General features: G+C 42.9%; 2 protein-coding genes across 8 annotated transcripts in view; one reads left to right on the top strand and one right to left on the bottom strand.

Annotated features, from left to right (window-relative positions):
* SPC24 (SPC24 component of NDC80 kinetochore complex) overlaps positions 1 to 2,893 on the top strand; it is a 21,493-nt gene extending 18,600 nt beyond the window's left edge. For all 5 annotated transcript variants that reach the window (XM_087925856.1, XM_026711370.2, XM_087925854.1 and 2 more), the window contains exon 6: positions 131 to 2,893. In XM_087925856.1, coding sequence (XP_087781982.1) covers positions 131 to 237 — 107 coding nt within the window. In that variant the 3' untranslated portion in view covers positions 238 to 2,893. The remainder of the gene's footprint in view (positions 1 to 130) is intronic.
* On the bottom strand, positions 382 to 18,123 carry KEAP1 (kelch like ECH associated protein 1). 3 transcript variants are annotated; one of them, XM_026711369.2, is made up of 6 exons: positions 17,874 to 18,123; positions 10,561 to 11,224; positions 6,333 to 7,018; positions 5,477 to 5,682; positions 3,717 to 3,893; positions 382 to 2,891 (listed from the first exon to the last, which is right to left on the bottom strand). In XM_026711369.2, the coding sequence occupies exons 2-6, from the start codon at positions 11,101 to 11,103 to the stop codon at positions 2,725 to 2,727; spliced, it is 1,779 nt and encodes a 592-aa protein (XP_026567154.1). In that variant the 5' UTR covers positions 11,104 to 11,224; positions 17,874 to 18,123; the 3' UTR covers positions 382 to 2,724. The 3 variants fall into 3 exon arrangements, with proteins under 3 accessions (XP_026567154.1, XP_087781977.1, XP_087781978.1); XM_087925851.1 differs by lacking the exon at positions 17,874 to 18,123 and adding an exon at positions 17,608 to 17,851; XM_087925852.1 differs by lacking the exon at positions 17,874 to 18,123 and adding an exon at positions 17,066 to 17,730.

The following is an 18,123-nucleotide window of genomic DNA, read 5'->3' as shown; positions in this document are numbered from 1 at the left end:
TGCTTAGAAGAATCTCAATGTGCCTTTCTCGGTTGTGGAGCCTGATATGTTTCATTCCATGGAACTTGGGGGGTTGGATCAGGGAAAAAACTTGAGTAACTTTTTCCTTAACCTTTTCCTTTGTTCTCAGCCCATTATGGACCAGATATTGCTCAATCTATCAACCTTGACAGTAGCCAACATTCTCCTTGCTTTATCAGTGATTACCTCTGGAACCTGGTGAATACATCATGGTGAATAAAGAAGCTTTTGGCAAACAGTACATAATATAGTAGATATTCCTAGGAGTAAAATATATTTCAGTGGCTCATTCTGTGTTATACTTTTTGGCACAGCAGTATTCCGAAGAGTATTAATGGAATAATACAGACTGAAGCAAAATAAATATTAATACTAATCACAAAAAGTGTTTTATTCATGTGAGTAGAACTTCAAAACCAGTTTCCTAAGAGGATGTACCATCCACAGGTCAGGGGAAAAAACGTAGGTAGCCACCTGTGTAAGCCCTTCCTTGTGGGATAATAGAAAAGCAGCATAGGCAAAGGTCCACCTGAGGTTTTCAAGTTGTAGTGATCAGTGTTCACTTACAGGGCATTCAGAAAGCATTCAGACCCCTTTCACTTTTGTCAATTTTGTTATGATGCAGCCCGATTATATAGTTGAAACTCATTTTTTTTCATTAATCTATACTCAGTACTCCATAATGACAGTGAAAACAGAGTTTTAGAAATGTCTGAAATTCATTAAAAAGAAAAAAACCTGAAATATCACATTTGCATTTATACTCATATTTATATCATATTCAGACCTTTAGCAACAGCACTTGAAATTGAGTTCCGGTGCCTCCCATTTCTCTTTATGGTTGCTGACGTGTTCCCACAGCTTGACTGGAGTCCACCTCTGGTAAATCAAATTGAACATGACTTGGAAAGCCACACACCTCTCCTTAGAAGGCTTCACAGCTGACGATGCATACTGTAGCACAGCAAAAGCCCTAAGGACAAAGGAACTGCCTACAGAGCTCAGAGATAGGATTATAGCAAGGCACAGATCTGGGGAAGACTATAATAAAATTTCTGCTGCACTGAAGGTTCCTAAGATCACAGTGGTCTCCACCATTTTCAAATCAAAGAAATTTGGCGCAACCAGGACTCTTCCAAGAGCTGGTCCCCAGGTCAAACTGAGCAATTGGGGGAGCATTATTAAGAGAGGTGATCAAGAATCCAATGGTCACTCTGACTGAGCTCCAGAGATTCTATGTGTAGATGGGACAAAGTTCTAGAAACCCCCCACCGATATAGGCTTTATGGCAGAGCGGCTAGCCTCAGTGAAAACACAGGAAAACCGACCTGGAGTTTGCACAAAAGCATCTGAAGGACTGTCAGACTGTGTGGAACAAGGTTTTCTGGTCTGATGAAATCAAAATTGAATTGCTTAGCCTCCATTCTAAATGTTATGTCTGGAGGAAACCAAGCAACGCTCATCATCTGCCCATCCCAACAGTGAAGCATGGTAATGGCAGTATCATGCTGTGGTGGTGTTTTTTAACAGCAGGGACTGATCAGAGTTGAGGGAAAGCCAAATGGAGCAAAGTACAATGAAAACCTGTTCTTCAGTGCTCAGGACCTCAGACTGGGCCAAAGGTTCACTTTCCAACATGATAATCATCCTAAACAACAGCCAAGACAACACAGGAGTGGCTTAAGGATAACTCTGTGAATGTCCTAGAGTGGCCCAGCCAGAGCCCTGAACCCTACTGAACATCTCTGGAGGGACCTGAAAATGGCTGTCCACTAATGGTCACCATCCAACCTGACTGAACTTGAAGGAAGGAAAAATGCAAGGAAGAATGGCAGAAAATCCCCCAACCCAGGTGTGCAAAGCTGCTTGTATCATACCCAAAAAGACGAGGCTGTAATTGCTGCCAAAGGTGCTTCAATAAAGTACTGAAGTGTCTGAATACTTAGGCCAATGGGATATTTCAGTTTATTCTTAATAAATTTACAAACATCTAAATTTTTTCTTTTCACTTGGTCATTATGGAGTACTGAGTGTAGATTAATCAGGAAAAAAAATGAATTTCAACCATTGTAGAATTGGGCTGCAGCATGACAAAAGCGAAGAAGGTCTGACTCTGAATACTTTCTGAATGCACTCTACCTGCAGATCAGCAACCACAGAAGAGTGCCTCACAACTTTTCCCGTTTCCTCACCTGCACCTGTACAAACTTGACAAGCAAAAAAATTAACCTTGAACTGGCCGCCAAACTGTATGAATAATACACATTTCTAAGGAGGGCTCAGGGCTGCATTATGTACAAAATACTTCCACCCATCCCGATTTGGAGGTCATTTCCTGAAGGTCCATTCACTGCCAGGGGCCAGAAAAGAGACAGCCACTGTGAATTGAGCTTTCCTGTCGTTGTTCCAGAGGGGCTTCCTTCTTCACTGACGCATCCATCCCAAACTGAGGCAGGAGCAGCATGGAGAGGCAACAGACTTACTGTAGCTGCTACCCTTGTAAAGCACAGAGCAAAAGCTGTTCTTCAATGTTGCCTCAAGGTCAGTTCAAATGGGATTTAAAGCATTTCTCATCTTTTTGGCACGTTTCCTTTATTCTGGCAGAAAACAACTTGGCAGCAGGTATTTTATAATACTGAATCTTCTCCCATTTGTTTTTCTCCCTTCCATTTGAAGGGAAGTGGAGCACATTCCACGTTACCATTAACAATGGCATTTTTGCTGCTCAGTTTGTTTGCAGCATGGCTCCATGGTAATGGCAACGCCTACCCCACTGCGGCCTGATGTCATACAAGTTACTTCAGTCCAAGTATCTGTAGTGGAATCGTAACATTCAACGCTGTCCAGAAATGTTTGTCCATCATAGCCACCTGCAGGAAAACAATTAGCAATTAGAACCAAGAGAGGCCAGGGGCTACCTTGAAGGCCCTTGACTGAACTGAGATGAATCAGAGGCAGCCCCCCAAAGCCTTGTCTTCCAACTGCGCAGGACAGCTTTGTATTCACAGTACAACTCTAATTCTCTGGGTAGAAAGTAGCTCTATTTGGCAAAAGCCATGTGAAATCTCAGCAACAAGAAAAAGAGGATGGGAAGAGTCTTAGCCATAATTAACATATAAGATGTCTAGCTGGAAAAAATTCTGCTTCTTGCTGGTATAAATCCTGTTGCTTTGCTATATCCAGTGTGTCTTCTGTAAGGTGGCAACATGTATTTCTCATGCTGAATGGGGCAAAATTTTGATGGCATCATACAAATAAGAATATAAATGACCCCGAATTGTAATTATTATGGAATGTTATGTTTGTCCTGGGTTTTTTATCAAGATTTCCAAGAGCCCAGTGTTTCAGCAGATGGAAACGCTTCAACACTTACATGGGGGAATCTTACCAAAATTGCTATTTGGAGATAGAGTGTGCGCATTAATAAGTAAGAGCACTTCTACACACATCTGTATCATTGATTTCAACCCAGTGTGTCTCAATGTAATGTACTCAAGAGCTCACTAAGCTATCCAAGTAAATATGTGCAAGAATAGATTATTAACTGTAGCAAACAAAATATGGCTTTTGTTTCCACCCCATTAACCAAGTGAACTAAGCCATCCCTGGGACCAATGCCCATAGCTTGTGTGACTGCTGCCTGTACTTCCCACATCCAGCCAAAAAGAACTTGCTGTAATCCTTGGCCAACGTACCTAACACGTAGATCTTGCCTTGATATACAGTGACCCCGAGGGCACTCCGACGGTGCTTCATGGGTGCCACAAAGGACCAGGTGCCCAGCTCCACATCATAGCGCTCCACACTGTTCAATTGGTTTGTTCCATCGTAGCCTCCCATGGCATATATGCAGTTATTCAGAGCACAAACTCCTGCATTAGGAAAGAACAGCATTCAGACAGGCATGAATTATTCAAACACTCAGGGGATAACACATTCTCAAGATCAGGATCTCTTGCAACCTTAATCTGCAGTGGAAAGCCTATTTAGGGCCAGGTTAGAGTTTAACAATGCCTGGAGGGCCTTTTAGCAATGCCTGGAAATCTACCTCTCCTGGACAATATTTCTCAGGTAGGAGGCAGTGTTATTCTTGGACCTAGAATGTCCATTTTTTTGGCATCAAACAAGAAGCAAGGAAACATCTACACTGGTCTTTGAATGTAGGGAAATCTCCCCAAGCATATGAATACCATGGAATTAGAAGGCATGAGCTTGCTAATCTACTCTTGCTGCAACGAAAATCAACTTCGAGTTCATCCATTTCAATTTAGATCCAGAACTCCAGTGTAAAACTAAATTGGACAACTATCACCAGTTGGGTCTGAAGCACCACCCAACCATAGTCCAGTTTATTGTATTACAGGTAGTCGCCTGGGGCCCATTCCAAGTTATAATGGCACTGAAGTATGAAGGTTCTGTCCATTGCGCCACTCTTGTGGTCACATGACTGCGATCCAGGCACTCAGGTTGGCAGCTTGTGATTTCTTCTCACCTCACCAAAGGTTGCTTGCTGCCAATCTCTAGCAACTGGTAGGAATCAAGCTTGCTAATCTACTCTTGCTGCAACGAAAATCAACTTCGAGTTCATCCATTTCAATTTAGATCCAGAACTCCAGTGTAAAACTAAATTGGACAACTATCACCAGTTGGGTCTGAAGCACCCAATACAGTACAGCTCATTGCACCCAAGAATTCTGCCCATTTCTTCAAGATTCAACCTTCCCAGATGATATTGTAAGCCGTTACATCTTTGAACTCTATGCTGCCAGCATCTAATTCTGTGTGGATTTTATATACCAAGTGCTTAGCTAACATATTACATAACTGCCTGTTAGGTATTCCTACTTATTTCTGGATACCGCTACCATCCCCGGCAACAAAGAACAAAGTCACAGAGCCCCAAATTACTCCTCCACCAAGATAACAGACTTAAATTGAGGAGGTGGAACAACAAAAGAGAGAAGACAGCAGCTAGTTACAATGTACAACTATGAAGATTCTCTGTTGAAGTTAGACATAAGAAAGCTCAGAGGATAATTGCCCCTGCCTTATTTTTTTGAGAAAAAAATAAAAAAATTTGATAAAAAAAAGTGAAGCAAAACAACAAAGAACTAGATTTATGAAAGGAGCATGACAAAGGATTCCTATGTTGCTGTCAATTATTTCCCCCAAATGGTGCCCTACAACTTGTTACAGGAGTACTTTCTAGACATCAGAAGAGCAAAGATCCTGCAAAGAGGGGACAAGGGGGACACGAATAAACCAAGTTATACATATTGCACATTCTTAGAATCACAATGTGAAAGTGACTCTTATAAAAGTACATATATTGGCATTTTCCCAAATTTTAAATTTCCATTAAAATACAAAGAAAAGACCAGTTTTTCCCACCCTGTAGTTTGCAGAAATTTTACATCTGTATCCTCAAGTATGGAGTTCCTGCTGCTGCACATACCTGCTCCACTCCGAATAGTTTTCATTGACGCAATTGTCTCCCATTCATCACGCTCTGGGTAGTAGCATTCGGCGGTGTTGTGGCGGTTAGTGCCATCATAGCCCCCCACAGCATATAGGAGACGGTTCAGCACAGCCACGCCGACCCCAATCCGCCGCGTCAGCATAGGAGCTACCGACTGCCATTCATCACGCTCCGGCTCGTACCTGGAGGAAAAAGAGAAGCTACATCAGGTACTTGTTTCTGCTGTCTAGGTTGTTTGAACAAGGATGCTAATTGACAGTTGCTGATTTACTGTGCCAGTTCTCTGCAGCCACTGAAGAAGGGAGAAAGCTGGATGAAGGATGAAACAGGAAGGAGATGAAGCACGATGGATTTTCTTCAGGCCCTCTACTACCATTTTAGAGGCTCTCCAAAACACTCTACCTCATCTGCACCATTAACTCTTCTATGTGCTTTCTCCCTTTATCAATACTTCTGAGTACTTGAGAAAAAAATCCAGGTGTCCCTGTTACCTTTGCCAAGAAGGCCTCATTCCAATATTACTACGGACAGGCTGATGGGAAAGCCAGCATCAATCTCTTTCCCTCCACATGGGGACAGCCCAAGCTATCCAATCACATTGTGCAGATACTCGAGACACCCCTTCTCTCATAAACCTGCTTAAGTCTCTTCGTGCCAGGTCTGAATAAAAACGTCACTTTTGAAAAACAGGAGAAATCTTCAAAAGGATACAACCAGAGCAAAATACATTGCCCGGGTCTCTAGAGCCTTATACGTCCATTTTGCATTTGTGAAGGCTGCCTTGCAAGGGAGCAGAATATACAAGCCAGATTTGGGAAGGTTTTTCCCTTACCTCTCCACGCTGTTGTGATGAGTGCTCCCAAATGAACCGCCCACCGCGTAGATCATACCATCAATTACTCCCACACCAATTCGGTTACGGGCCACACTCATAGGGGCGCAGGGAGACCATCGATTGGTCATGGGGTTATAGCAGTCAATGGCATCCGAGTCCATGTTGCCATCGGGAGAGTTGTTCCTGCCCCCCACTGCATAGAACAGTCCGCTCACTACGCAGCCAGCCAAGCCGCTGCGAGGCACCTGCAGGTCAGCCAGTCGGATCCAGGAGCCATCGGAAGGATTGTAAGCCTCCAGGTAGCTCAGGGAGTGGCGAAAGTAGCCCCCTGCGGTGTAGATCAGCTGACCCACCTTGGGTGCACGGCAGGGCATGTCATTAGTGGGTTTGTGCAGGGTGAGATCCTGGAAGATCTTGGCCAAGTAGTCCTTGCAACGGGAGTCCGACTTGAGGATTTCACACTTCTGCAGCTGCATTTGGAGAAAGTGTGGCGTGAGGGAATGGCAGCGCACAGCTTTCAGCAAGGCCTGGACATAGAGGCGCCGGTTCTCACAGTCATATTTCACCCAGTTAATGCAAGCATGGAAGACTTCTGACTCACAGCGCACGTTCAGCTCATCTCGGCTGATCAGGGTCACCAGCTGGCAATGTGAAAGGTTGAAGAACTCCTCCTGCTTGGACACCTAACGGAGGAGAAGAGAGACCGTGAGCAAAACCACAAAAGTTTGGAAGGGTGGCTTCCCCTTCTAATGATGTCCACAACAGACAGATGATATGCTCATCAGAAGCAAGCAAAATCTGCTCTAGATGAGCTCTAGGACTCTTTCTGCACAGATCATTGGATGGTGGCTGAATGTCACAAAGAGGGAAAACACATGCCTGCAGAGATCTGCAGAAAAGAAAGCAACTGGCAACTGCTTTTCTAGCACTTGCAGGTAAGATAAAGAAGCAGAGGAATCCACCATGCAGGACCCGTAAAAAATAAGGTCCAAAAAGAACATCTGACCAGCATCATGGTCAAAACCTGAAATCCAAACAGAGATTTCTTAAAACCAGGTTCATCTTCAGTTAGAATCAACCAGTAGTTGAAGGTTGCTATGAAGAACTGCCCTAAGTTTAAAGAATATAAAGTTTTGGAAAAAAATAGAATTTATAGCCTCTGAAATTATCAGTATGAAACGATAATCTAGCAGCATTCTAGAATCCATAAGCAGATTTTTATTTTGTCAGTCATAAAGGCTGCCTAGAGCAAAGGTTTTGGACTGATAATTTCTACAATAACAAAAATCCTAAAAGGAGAATGAGTGGATTCTTACAGACTCAATACTATTGTTCACAACTGGCTGAAATAACCACCCTGCATATTTTCCTCCCACGCAGCACCTTTAAATTCAATTTATCAGATGTGATCCCCAAGGAAAGCAAAACAGGTTTTTAAAATTTAGCTCAACCTGTCAGGAATATTAAACTAATTTGGTAGGGTAAGTGACAATCCATGGGCAAGGCTCTGGATATTTGTAGAACATGAATAAGACTTAAGGATAAATGAAAATATAGTAGAACAAAACACAGAAAAATATTAGGTTTGAAAAAAGCTTTGTATAATAGATACATCAGGTACTTTCTAATCTTTCTTTTCATTTCTTTGTATTTTGATATTACATCTCATTTCTTTCTGTCTTTCTAACATTCTCCCCATATGTGGCTATTGTGTGATGTACTTGTGTCTGTATGTATTCACTTGGGAATACATGACAGGCAAATCAAAGAAATGACTTTCCTGGATGAGAGTTTAAACTAGGGGTGTCAAACTCACGGCCCATGGACTGAACGGCCCATGTGCTTGCCCTGCCCAGTTTAGCAAAGGGGGAAAAGTCCCGATATGTCATGTGATGATGACATGATGATGAGAGTTTGACACCCCTGGTTTAAACCAGCAGCAGGAAGACAATAAAAATTCAGACAGCTTGCAATGTGGTTCTTGGTACTAATGCAAGGATTACAATTAAGCCAACAGGAAGCTGGACTCTTCATTCTCATTTAGCTCTCAGGACTGACGAGACTGTCCACTGATGAATGGAAACAAGGTGCAATGTTTATGCCTATTGCAAAATACACTTTAGGCAATATTATTAGTAGATGAAAAGAATTTTAATAAAGCATGCAAGTTTCCAATTTTTAGAAAAATTCTTTCTTAGGAAACATGACAATCAGATTGGCAGGAGATTCAAATGAGGAATTCAAGCCATCTTTGCAAGTTTTGTATCTGATGAAACCCAATCTTAAATTCTGAGGCTGGCAGTTACAGGTTAGGCTTCAGATACAAAACGGATGTCAGATTACATACAAGTTCTTTTATGGTCTGCTAGGATGAAGAAAGAGGAAAACAGTTGTCCCCTCATAAAATCCAGGTACTGAATTAACTTTGTTTCTAACAAAAGGTTTCCCTGTGGGAGGTTTAGTTTGTCATTGCATTTTAACATCTGGTCAATTTATTGGACTGACTCTAAGCAGTAAATTCCCCATCTTTGTCACAAAGGTAGAATGTGTATATTAATCCAAACCCAAATATGGCTTGTTCACTGCAGCCAAAACATTGTAAACTGCACAACTGTACAACGCAAAATACCACCAATCCAATCATCATATTGTGTCCCATTTCTATGGTAATGCTTTGCACACATAAAAAATGTGTAGTGGGTGCCTGGGTATTCTATCTGATGATTTCTTCCCATGCCTCTGCTGCAGTTTTGCCTTTAAATCTTTTGCCAATAGCAACCAGGAATTCTAACCAAGTTAATTTGCAAAAACAAAGGATGTGCAGAGAGATGAAGGGGAGTAACCACAACCTGGCTTTCCTTTATCTAATCACTCATGTTTGGGATTGACAATGAAGGAAACCCAAGGAAGGCATATGGGCTACAAAATTAGGGATACTGTTCTACTTGGTCAGCCCTTTTGGATGGACTTTCACTAATAACACAAAGCAAAGCTTTATTGGTCTCCGATGACAAAGCTCTTTCTGGTGCATTCAGCATAGAAATCAAAGGGGCTACTGGAGCAGGAAAAAAGCAATGCCAGAGTCCTTTGCCAATCCATGTTAGTTTGTGCTGGATCAGCAGGGAGTGGCAGATCTAACACAGAAATAGCTAACACCCTGTTTCCTCTGGGCTTCTGAAATGGCTGGAAAATGAACCCTGCAATGAAAAAAGAGGAAGCCATACCTCTCCTGACAGTCTACAGTATTCTCAATTCTTCCCCCTAAAATAGAGATTGGCATTTACTCTTGTAAATTAATAAGAAAGCAAGCAAAATTCTTACAGGCTAGTTATTGTTGGGACCTTAGCAACAAGACCGCCAACTTCTCTTCTGAAGATGGCAAAATAAAGAGGGAGGATATTTTTGAATATTATGAACAAACATGGAGCACCGCTACATTCATTGACACAAAACCTATGGACAGATTTTGCATACGGACAGGAAAATACCCCCTTTCCTGCAGAATCTCACGTGACATACAGTCTCCCTATTTTATTTTGCCCTGTTTAGCCAGATGATTGGGTCTCCCAGCAGAAATCCTGGGGGTGGGCAAGTTTAATGGCCAAGGGCTCTGCTAGGAACAGAGAGGTCCAGTTTCTTAACCAGCCTCAGCCATGGAAGCTCACTTGATGACTTTGGGTCTATTATACTTATGCCCAATCTCTGATAAGGAAGAGGTGGTGGGGAGAAAAAAAGGAAGGAAGAGTGCTAGGACTCTTCCACTTAGGACTCCTGAATGAAAGGCAGGATATCCATTTAATAAACATATGAACCAACCCATTAGCTTCGTTCTATTTGCAAATTTAGAAAAGAGGCAGAAGCCACTGATGGCTACAGAATTATTTTTTTCCCCAACTTTTCAGGGTTTATTAAGCAATTTCCACAAAATAACAAGTTTCCAGCCCCTTACGTTTGCAGAAACACAATGAGTCTATACCAGACATCCAGGTGGTAACTAGGAAAGATTTGCAGCACAGAAAAAAAAAAAGGCGGGTGGGGGGGAGAAATAGTATCTTGCCTCTTTGGAAGAGATAGAAGAGTTGTTTTTTCATAACCAAGAACAGGAAATAAATTGTGAAAGGCAGTCAAAAGCCAGGCCATATTCTAATTCAGACCTCCTTTGAACACCGGTATGCCCCGCCTCCTCCTGTTCCCCTTGGTGCCCTTTCCTTGCACAGGGTCTTACCTCTCCAAAATGCATGTAGATATATTCCCGTGCCCGCTGGTGCAGTTCGGTACAGCCAATCTGTTCAGCGAAGTTGGCGATGCCAATGGCATTGCTGGGGTCCAGCTGCTGCACCAAAAAGTCACAGCAGGCCTTCACTACGCTGTCTATCTGGTACATGACGGCCCCATTCATAACATGCAGCACACACTGCTCACCCACGGAAATGGAGGCGGTGTAGGCAAATTCAATGAGGCGCTCCATTACTTTGGGGTGGATGCCCTCAATGGGGATTATCTCCATACCCTGCTCCCGGAGGCCCATGGTGAACATGGCCTTGAAGACTGGGCTGGAGGAGGCCAGCACCACCTTGTGGGCCTGAAAGTCGGCTGGGGGAATGTCCTTATATTTCACCCGCAAGGTGACGTCACAAAGTTGCTGACTTAGGCGCAACTGATTCATAATGTTAAAAGCTTGTTTGGTGTGATCCTCAAGGGTGTAGCTGAAGGTGCGACTGCCATTGTGTGAAGGAGTCACCTCCGCCTTGCACTCTGGAGCATACATCACAGAAGCAGTCGTGTGGTCATTGCACGAAGGAATGCAGGAAACGAACAGGGGCACCAGCAGAGGCAGCTAAGCTGAGGGCCTTCCTACAGAGGCCTGTCATGCAGCAAAGTCTTGATACCTGCACAGGGGACAGAGAAGCAAGAGGTTTGGTTAGGTAGTGTACGACCCAAGGCAACATCTCACTTCTGGCTTTGCACTGCTGCCTCACTCAGGAGGCAGGAGGCACCTCCTTCTAGAAGATCATCCTTAACCTTCCCACATCTGTGAAACAGGCACACATATATGTGAGGTTTGCCAGACACAGAACCTGCAATCTTAGCTTCAAAGAATAACAGATACACTTGAAATAGAATTAAAAACAGTTTAAAAATAAAAATACTTATGAGGGAATATTGCTCAGATTAAGCTATCCACTCCCTTTTTTTTTTTCCAATTAGAAGAGGGACAAAGATGTCCTTTTCATGTGTTCCTTCAGGTCAATCAGAAGCACAGCTAACTTTCTGCGCCATACAGTGCCATTCTGTGCTACTTAACACAGTCACTATGAGTCAGCAGGCTATACCTTAGGACTGCTTAGTCATTCCAGGACCACTGAGGTTTGTAGGTATTTCCTCCACGATTCGCACTGCAATCAATATACTATTGTAAGATTAATTCATATTCCTCCTTCACAATAGTTTGTGGCTTTTCGGGGTGCCTACAAGTAGTGGTGACTCTTAGCAACTGCCTGGACAAGTCCCTGAAGTTTTCATGGCAAGATTTCATAAGTGGCTTGCCCTTGTATTCAGGCCAAACTGGAAGCCAAGAGAAACTGACTAAATACGCAAGCTGGCTCATAATGGATGAGGCTTTGAAGAATAAGACATCCCTGTAAACCGCTTCAGTGCTACCTGTCCATTTCTTTTAATTCACAGACGTGGCTTATTTATGAAAGGCATTTAAACCAAAAGTTTAAATCAATCCAATGAAGTGAAGAAAAACAAAAGGCCCTTGAAATTTAACAGAAGGCGAGTAGTGTATTTGCAGCGAGATGGGCAGCAATTATTTACTGTGCCTCTCCAATGAAGATTCTTTAAAATGGCATTGCATTGAGCTTGGGGGGGGGGATGGGTTTTTGATTAGATTACTGTAGCAGTTGCATACTCAGTTTACATGGTCACATGCAACAAGAACGGTGCTTTCATACACAACTACACACACCACTGCTATATGTTCAGGGATTAAAACTTGCCAAACACAAATGCCTGGGGAATCCAGTCCAGCTGGTGCATACAGTGAAAATTATCCTGGCTTATTCCACCAAAACAAGACGACAGCATATAGCAGGAATGTTTAGGCTTTCAGGTGGCAAATCAGCATACATAAGATTCTAATCGCTATTGAACATAAACCCCTAGGTTCAAAATGGGCTCCAGGTTTAAAGGACAGGCTGCTCCTAAATGTACTGTATGTGCTTCTAATCTGATTGGTGGATCCAGCAATTTCAGCACAGTAGCAATTAAATTCAAGCAGCCTGAAATCTCTTTACCTTTGTGCGGAATGTGAATTGAGGATTTTGACATTTTGCCCTGTTTCCTCAAGCTTGACTCGCCTCCCATGACCTAAGAAAACAAGCTACAAGTTGCCAAGGAGATAACTATTTAAGACTGAATTTCTTCGTAATACCCATTTCCTACTCTCCATGTAGTAATTTTAGATAGGGTCCTTAGGATGGATATGCCCCATTATGGATGGTTTGTCTTACCAGTTCCTGGTGTCCTTCCTGAGCAAAATTCACAAACTACCTCACTTTTCCCACAGATATTGCTCTGATTCAAAGCTCTGCTCTCATGACAGACCCTGAGCTCATGTTGGAAGAGAAGCAATCGAGACTTCATCAGACCAGAATGAGAGAGGATTAGGAGCAACACTCAGTCCAACATAAACAAATACAGGCTTCTTCTTTCTAACTAGAAATGTTAACTGTGTCAGAGAGGATGCATTTTTCTTCTGAAGCACACACCTATAAAATGAATTAGAAAGCCAGAAACGTGGTCTTAACTGAGTCATCTAATTGGGCACAAGGAAGTATCTGGTTTCCTCTGGGTTACAAAATACTCAGGATAGGGGTGAAAAATTGAAAGAGGTTTGGGGAAGACAGCATTCTAAAATTTTATTTTAATAAGATAAAAAATATATAGTAAAGTTGGAAAACATGAAGAAATGGGAAAATTTAAGTTTTGTGAACATTAGTTTGCCCACATATACCCTAATTTAGATGTGCAAGTATCCCAGCTCAACAATTTGTTACTTAAAAAAAAATACAGCTACTGACTTAATATAAAATTATTTTTTTATTGGCAGAATCTTCTCTGTAGAATGTTATCAATTACATCATCAGTACAGACCAAACATAGTAGTTAGCAGGCTTTAATATCAGCATATGGAATTTGTTAGAGGGTAAATCTTACCCATCTTAACACTGATAAACTCAACTTGATGAGCACATTAAAGGCATCTGGAACAACAAGGCTATATGGTTATATCTTTTGTCCAAACAGTCTAGTGTGCTAGAAGGGTTCTAAAGAACTCTTGTTTATCATAGTTCCAGTATCCATATTCTATGATGGGTTAGAAAGGGAAGGATACGCTTGCCTAAAAGTAATAAATCCAATAGTCTACCAAAATAATTCCAGTGTTGAAGGGCTTATCGCCTAATAACATAAGTGAGGTACTAACAAGATCTGATGTATTTGTGTATTTTTTCTAATTCAGTAGATGAGCTGTAGTCATCTTCAAATATTTTAAGAGATGTTGCAAGAACAGTGGACAAACGTTGCACATGTCCTAGGAAGGGAATCAAAACAATCATATCCGTGCATCTCCATAATTACGTCAGTTGCTGCTAAACCTGATCTAATACAAATACAAAATTTGCTTCCAAAATGTTTGCATCAGAACAGAAAGTCATGTATTAAATGAAATGGGAATATTTACATGTTGGAGTTAGCTGGAATTGTCACAAAATGTGACGTATCATGACTGGACCATCATTCTAGTACATGCTTCTGTTTGGTTCCTCCCTCTAGGGTCTAAATATGTATATTTTTTCTAATAAATGGATTATAAACCAGGCTTCTCCTTCCCAAAAAACTCAGGGAATAGATGCCAAAAAGAAATCACAGCTTCTGATTCTGACTTGTTTAGAAGCCAGCCAAGGATGCTTGTAAATATGATATATATCCTTAGAAGAAGCATCCATGTTTTCCCCCCAACAACTGTAGCAAGCAAGAGTAGTCAAGAACTGACTGCCATGCATGTTTGAAATCCTGGCTATAACATACAAATACGGAGTTGTCAGAACTTACCCTATTGTCAGTCTAGCAGTTAAGGCAGGGTGTCAAACACGCAGCCTGTGAGCTGGATGCCTCATGTGCTGGCCATGACCATCCCTGGTTTAGCGAAGGGGGAAAACGTTGCAATATGTCACGTGACAACGTGACGCTGCAAATCTGACACCCCTGGGTTAAGGCAAATCTGACACCCCTGGGTTAAGGCATCAGACTAGAAACAGAGACTATGAGTTCTAGTCCTGTCTTAACCATAAAAGCCAGCTGAGTAACTTTGGGCCACTCTCACAGTCCAGCTTATCTCATGGGGTTTGTTGTTGTGGACAAAAAGGGTAGGAGAAAGAAATATTGGATACGTTTGCCACCTTGAGTTATTTGTAAAAATAATAAAGGTGGGATATAAATTAATAATAAAGTAAAGAAATGTCACAAAATCATATCAGTATTAGGTTTGGCCAGGCCATCAAAGTTTTGGCCATTTTCTAATTCTTTTCTAGATCTGAGTTTGGAATAAAAGAAAAAAACCCTGTAAACTACAAACAAATGAATATGTGAAAAAATAAAATGGACATATGTGCATATTCCTTTAAATCTTGCAACTACTTCCAATTAAAGCAGTAATCATTCTAAGTAAGCACACTTTGACCATGTTATGAAGCCCAGGAGGATAATCTAGAAGGCCAGATCATTATCTACTGCTACAGGTAAACAAAGCCTTCCTCCTTCCAAAGTCATGTGCTTTTAGGAGATCAACTTTAGAACTTGATACAAGTGCCTCGCTCAACTGCTCTCTGTAAACTATGATGCAAAAAACCCACCCCATTCTTGTAGTACTTCTGGCCCTGCTGAGGAACAGTTTCTTTAAGGAGAGGACAAGTGTTGAGCAGAAATAGGCTGAGAGTTGTTGAAAACCATGCCAAGAAACCTTGCCAATTTCCACTTCTGCTCTATAACAGTTACTTTGTCTACATACTGAATTCCCACCTGAAGCAGGAAGGCCTCTTCCAAGGATTTCGCATGAGAATAACATAAAACTGTTGTGCTTGCAGAGATTCCAAGAAAGAAACTTATGAATCTAGAGTCTTTTATACCTGCATTCCTAGGTTTATTCTGTAGCTAGTCAAGCTATTATGTTATGTATTTATCCATCGCTTTTTGGAAGTTAAAAACACTTTTAAGACAATTAAGCCAAATGAGTATTTGCCTGCTTCCAATTTACAACAGTTTGATCTAATTCCTTGTTAGGATTCCTTTTCCCAGTTTAGCTTCTCTAGGCTTACTCACATTGGTAATAGAAATTAAATGATCAATCTTTGGTGCAACCTTTATTAGAGCAAAGAATTTATTTCTGACTACTCCATTCTACAGTTTAGGAATATTAAATCATACCAAAATATTTTTTTCTTTTAAATAAAGCAAACTTTATAATTATGCTCAAGACTCTAAGCAGCATTGGACCTGGTTACTACTTAACACAGAAAAATTCCTGACTGGAAAACAATTGAAAAAAAAAAACACCTTAGGCAGCAGCAAGCTATTTGTACGTTGCAGGGATGGGATCCGACTGGTATAACTACCAATTCTGTCGCTCTGTGTGCGAGTTGTACAAGTGCGACTGCGTGCAAGTGCGCAGTGGTTGGAAAAGTCCTTTTTTCCTGCTTTTTCAACTGCAGCTGTGTCGTGCAAAGCAGCTGCAGTTGAAAAAGCAGGAAATAAAGATCAGGTAAGACCCCGGCCAGTGGGGTGGGCCAAAACAGCAGCAGACAGAACCGGTTCTATGTCTGCTGCTCTTCAGAGCTACCGGTTCTACAGAGGTGGACAGAACTGGTAGAAACCCACCCCTGGTACATTGTTGTCAAGAAAACTACATGGAAATGCCAGGTAGTCAACCGGACCTGAGTTCAATTTAAAGGAGACCTAACTTTATTTCCTGTGGAATACCTGTTGTCCTCAAGTGTTGCTGAACTAGCCCAGCACCCTTGTTATCCATACAGGTGAAGACCACTAAAAGTTGTAGTCAGCACAATCCTCCTGCTTTAGTTGCTAGATTAATCAAGTACAGTATTATTGGATCAGCAAAACAACAACAATTTGAACACCACAAAGCTCCAGCTTGCTCTTTTAGTTGTGAATGAAAACCAAAGTATGACAGGTAATCTTTGCTCCCAATTTTACTTGCCTTGTTTAATCAAGAAGCACTTCCTTCCATAACAGTTGACAGAACATAAAAACCATAGTAACATGGAAGCTTGGAAATGAAATGAATTATTTTTCTTCAAGATAGAAAGTTGCATCTCTCTGGTTGCTTTTCAGATAGCATCACTCAAGGCCTTCAAATAGGTGCTGAGTTGCAGATCCAAGTCAGCACTAGCTCAGGCACCTGGGCTTGAAGGAGAATGAAACTCCTATGTAGCATTTCTGAAATGCAACAAATATGGAAGGGCCCTAAGAAATTGGGGGGCACTTTTGTAAATCTTGAATTTCCAAAAATCACAGTTTGCAATATATTTTGAATTATGTTTTTTTTTTTAAGGATTATCAATTAAGAATCCATCAACACACTATCTCTCCTCACAACTCTGTATTCCCTGCTTCTCCAAGCTTTAGCTGACAATTAAGGATGAGGTCACCTAAAGGAGACGCTGAAGGGAGCTTGGTTGCTGTCACTGTGGTAGGCCCAGAGGGCTGGACGACAAGCCCTTCCTTCACGGAACTGCTGCCCGATATCTAAGTACAGTTCTCCGGCAGCCACCTACAAACTCGGCCATTTCGTTTACGGCTCACACGTGTTCTTCCACCAGGACAACTTGGCCCAGCATGCTCTGATTTCCTCACTGTGTTCCCTGTCCAGACTGCGGGCCGTTCATTTCTTTCCCAAAATGTAAGACGTCAGCCCGAGATCCCTTGTACGCGCTTGGATCAGATTCACACCGACATCACCCGAGATCCCACCGACACGGTTCAAAATTGCGCTCTTCCAACTTCGAGCCGGAGACGCCGCCACCTCCAGGCCTCAAGCTCGCCGTCTCTCCCGCTCCAACTGCAAAGCCCGGAAGTCTGCACCCCCTCGCACCTCTCCCTCTCGTAATCACCACAGCCTCCGTGCCCACCACATAACAAAGGCGGAGGCGGCGTTCGGGCTCCCGCCGCTCCGAAGCCCAGGACGAGCTACCTTGTCCCGCTCGCGGCGGGTGACAAGAACTCCAGCCATTCTCCCTCCCCGCCATCGGTCGCCCCTCGGAGCTACGGGAAGGAGAGAGCAAGGAAACCTTGCAGCCCCGGCGCAACCTTCCAACCGCCGCCAGAAAGGTGGATCCGAGCCTCTACGCGCTCCGTTGCTCGGAAAGGGATGGAGAGAGAGCGAGGCGCAGCACAGCGCGCGCGGCAAGCTCCCGCCCGTGCACGGGTCCAGAAGCGCTGGCGCGAGGGTCTACTCACCCCTCCATGGTTGCCCCCGATGCCCGCTTCGGCCGCCGCCTCCTTCCCCACCTCCGTCCAGCTGTGCGCCCCACCTCCTCTGTTCCTCCATAGTGCAGGCAGCCGCCGCTGCGGGTGGGGAGGGCGGGAGAAGGAGGAGGAGAAGAAGATGGGGTGTAAGTCACCATGACTAAGCAAGTGAGAGCACCAGCCGCCCCGCTTTCAGAATAAGAGTCCCTCAGCTTGCCAAGCACAGGCCGACTCGGTTCTC

This window comes from Pseudonaja textilis, chromosome 2 (genome assembly GCF_049901715.1).
Source record: "Pseudonaja textilis isolate UNSWEBS1 chromosome 2, rPseTex1.2, whole genome shotgun sequence".
NCBI lineage: Eukaryota > Metazoa > Chordata > Lepidosauria > Squamata > Elapidae > Pseudonaja > Pseudonaja textilis.
The sequence above is the reverse complement of the archived record's forward strand: the minus strand, read 5'-3'. Positions and strand labels throughout refer to the sequence as shown.

Bases quoted from the DNA above. Each gene is read 5' to 3' on its own strand.
- KEAP1 (XM_026711369.2), bottom strand. From the start codon at position 11,103: ATGTATGCTCCAGAGTGCAAGGCGGAGGTGACTCCTTCACACAATGGC. The intron at 7,019-10,560 runs GTAAGACCCTGT...CTCCTCCGTTAG, and splicing joins TCTACATGCATTTTGGAGAG to GTGTCCAAGCAGGAGGAGTT. The intron at 5,683-6,332 runs GTAAGGGAAAAA...TTTTTCCTCCAG, and splicing joins CATCACAACAGCGTGGAGAG to GTACGAGCCGGAGCGTGATG.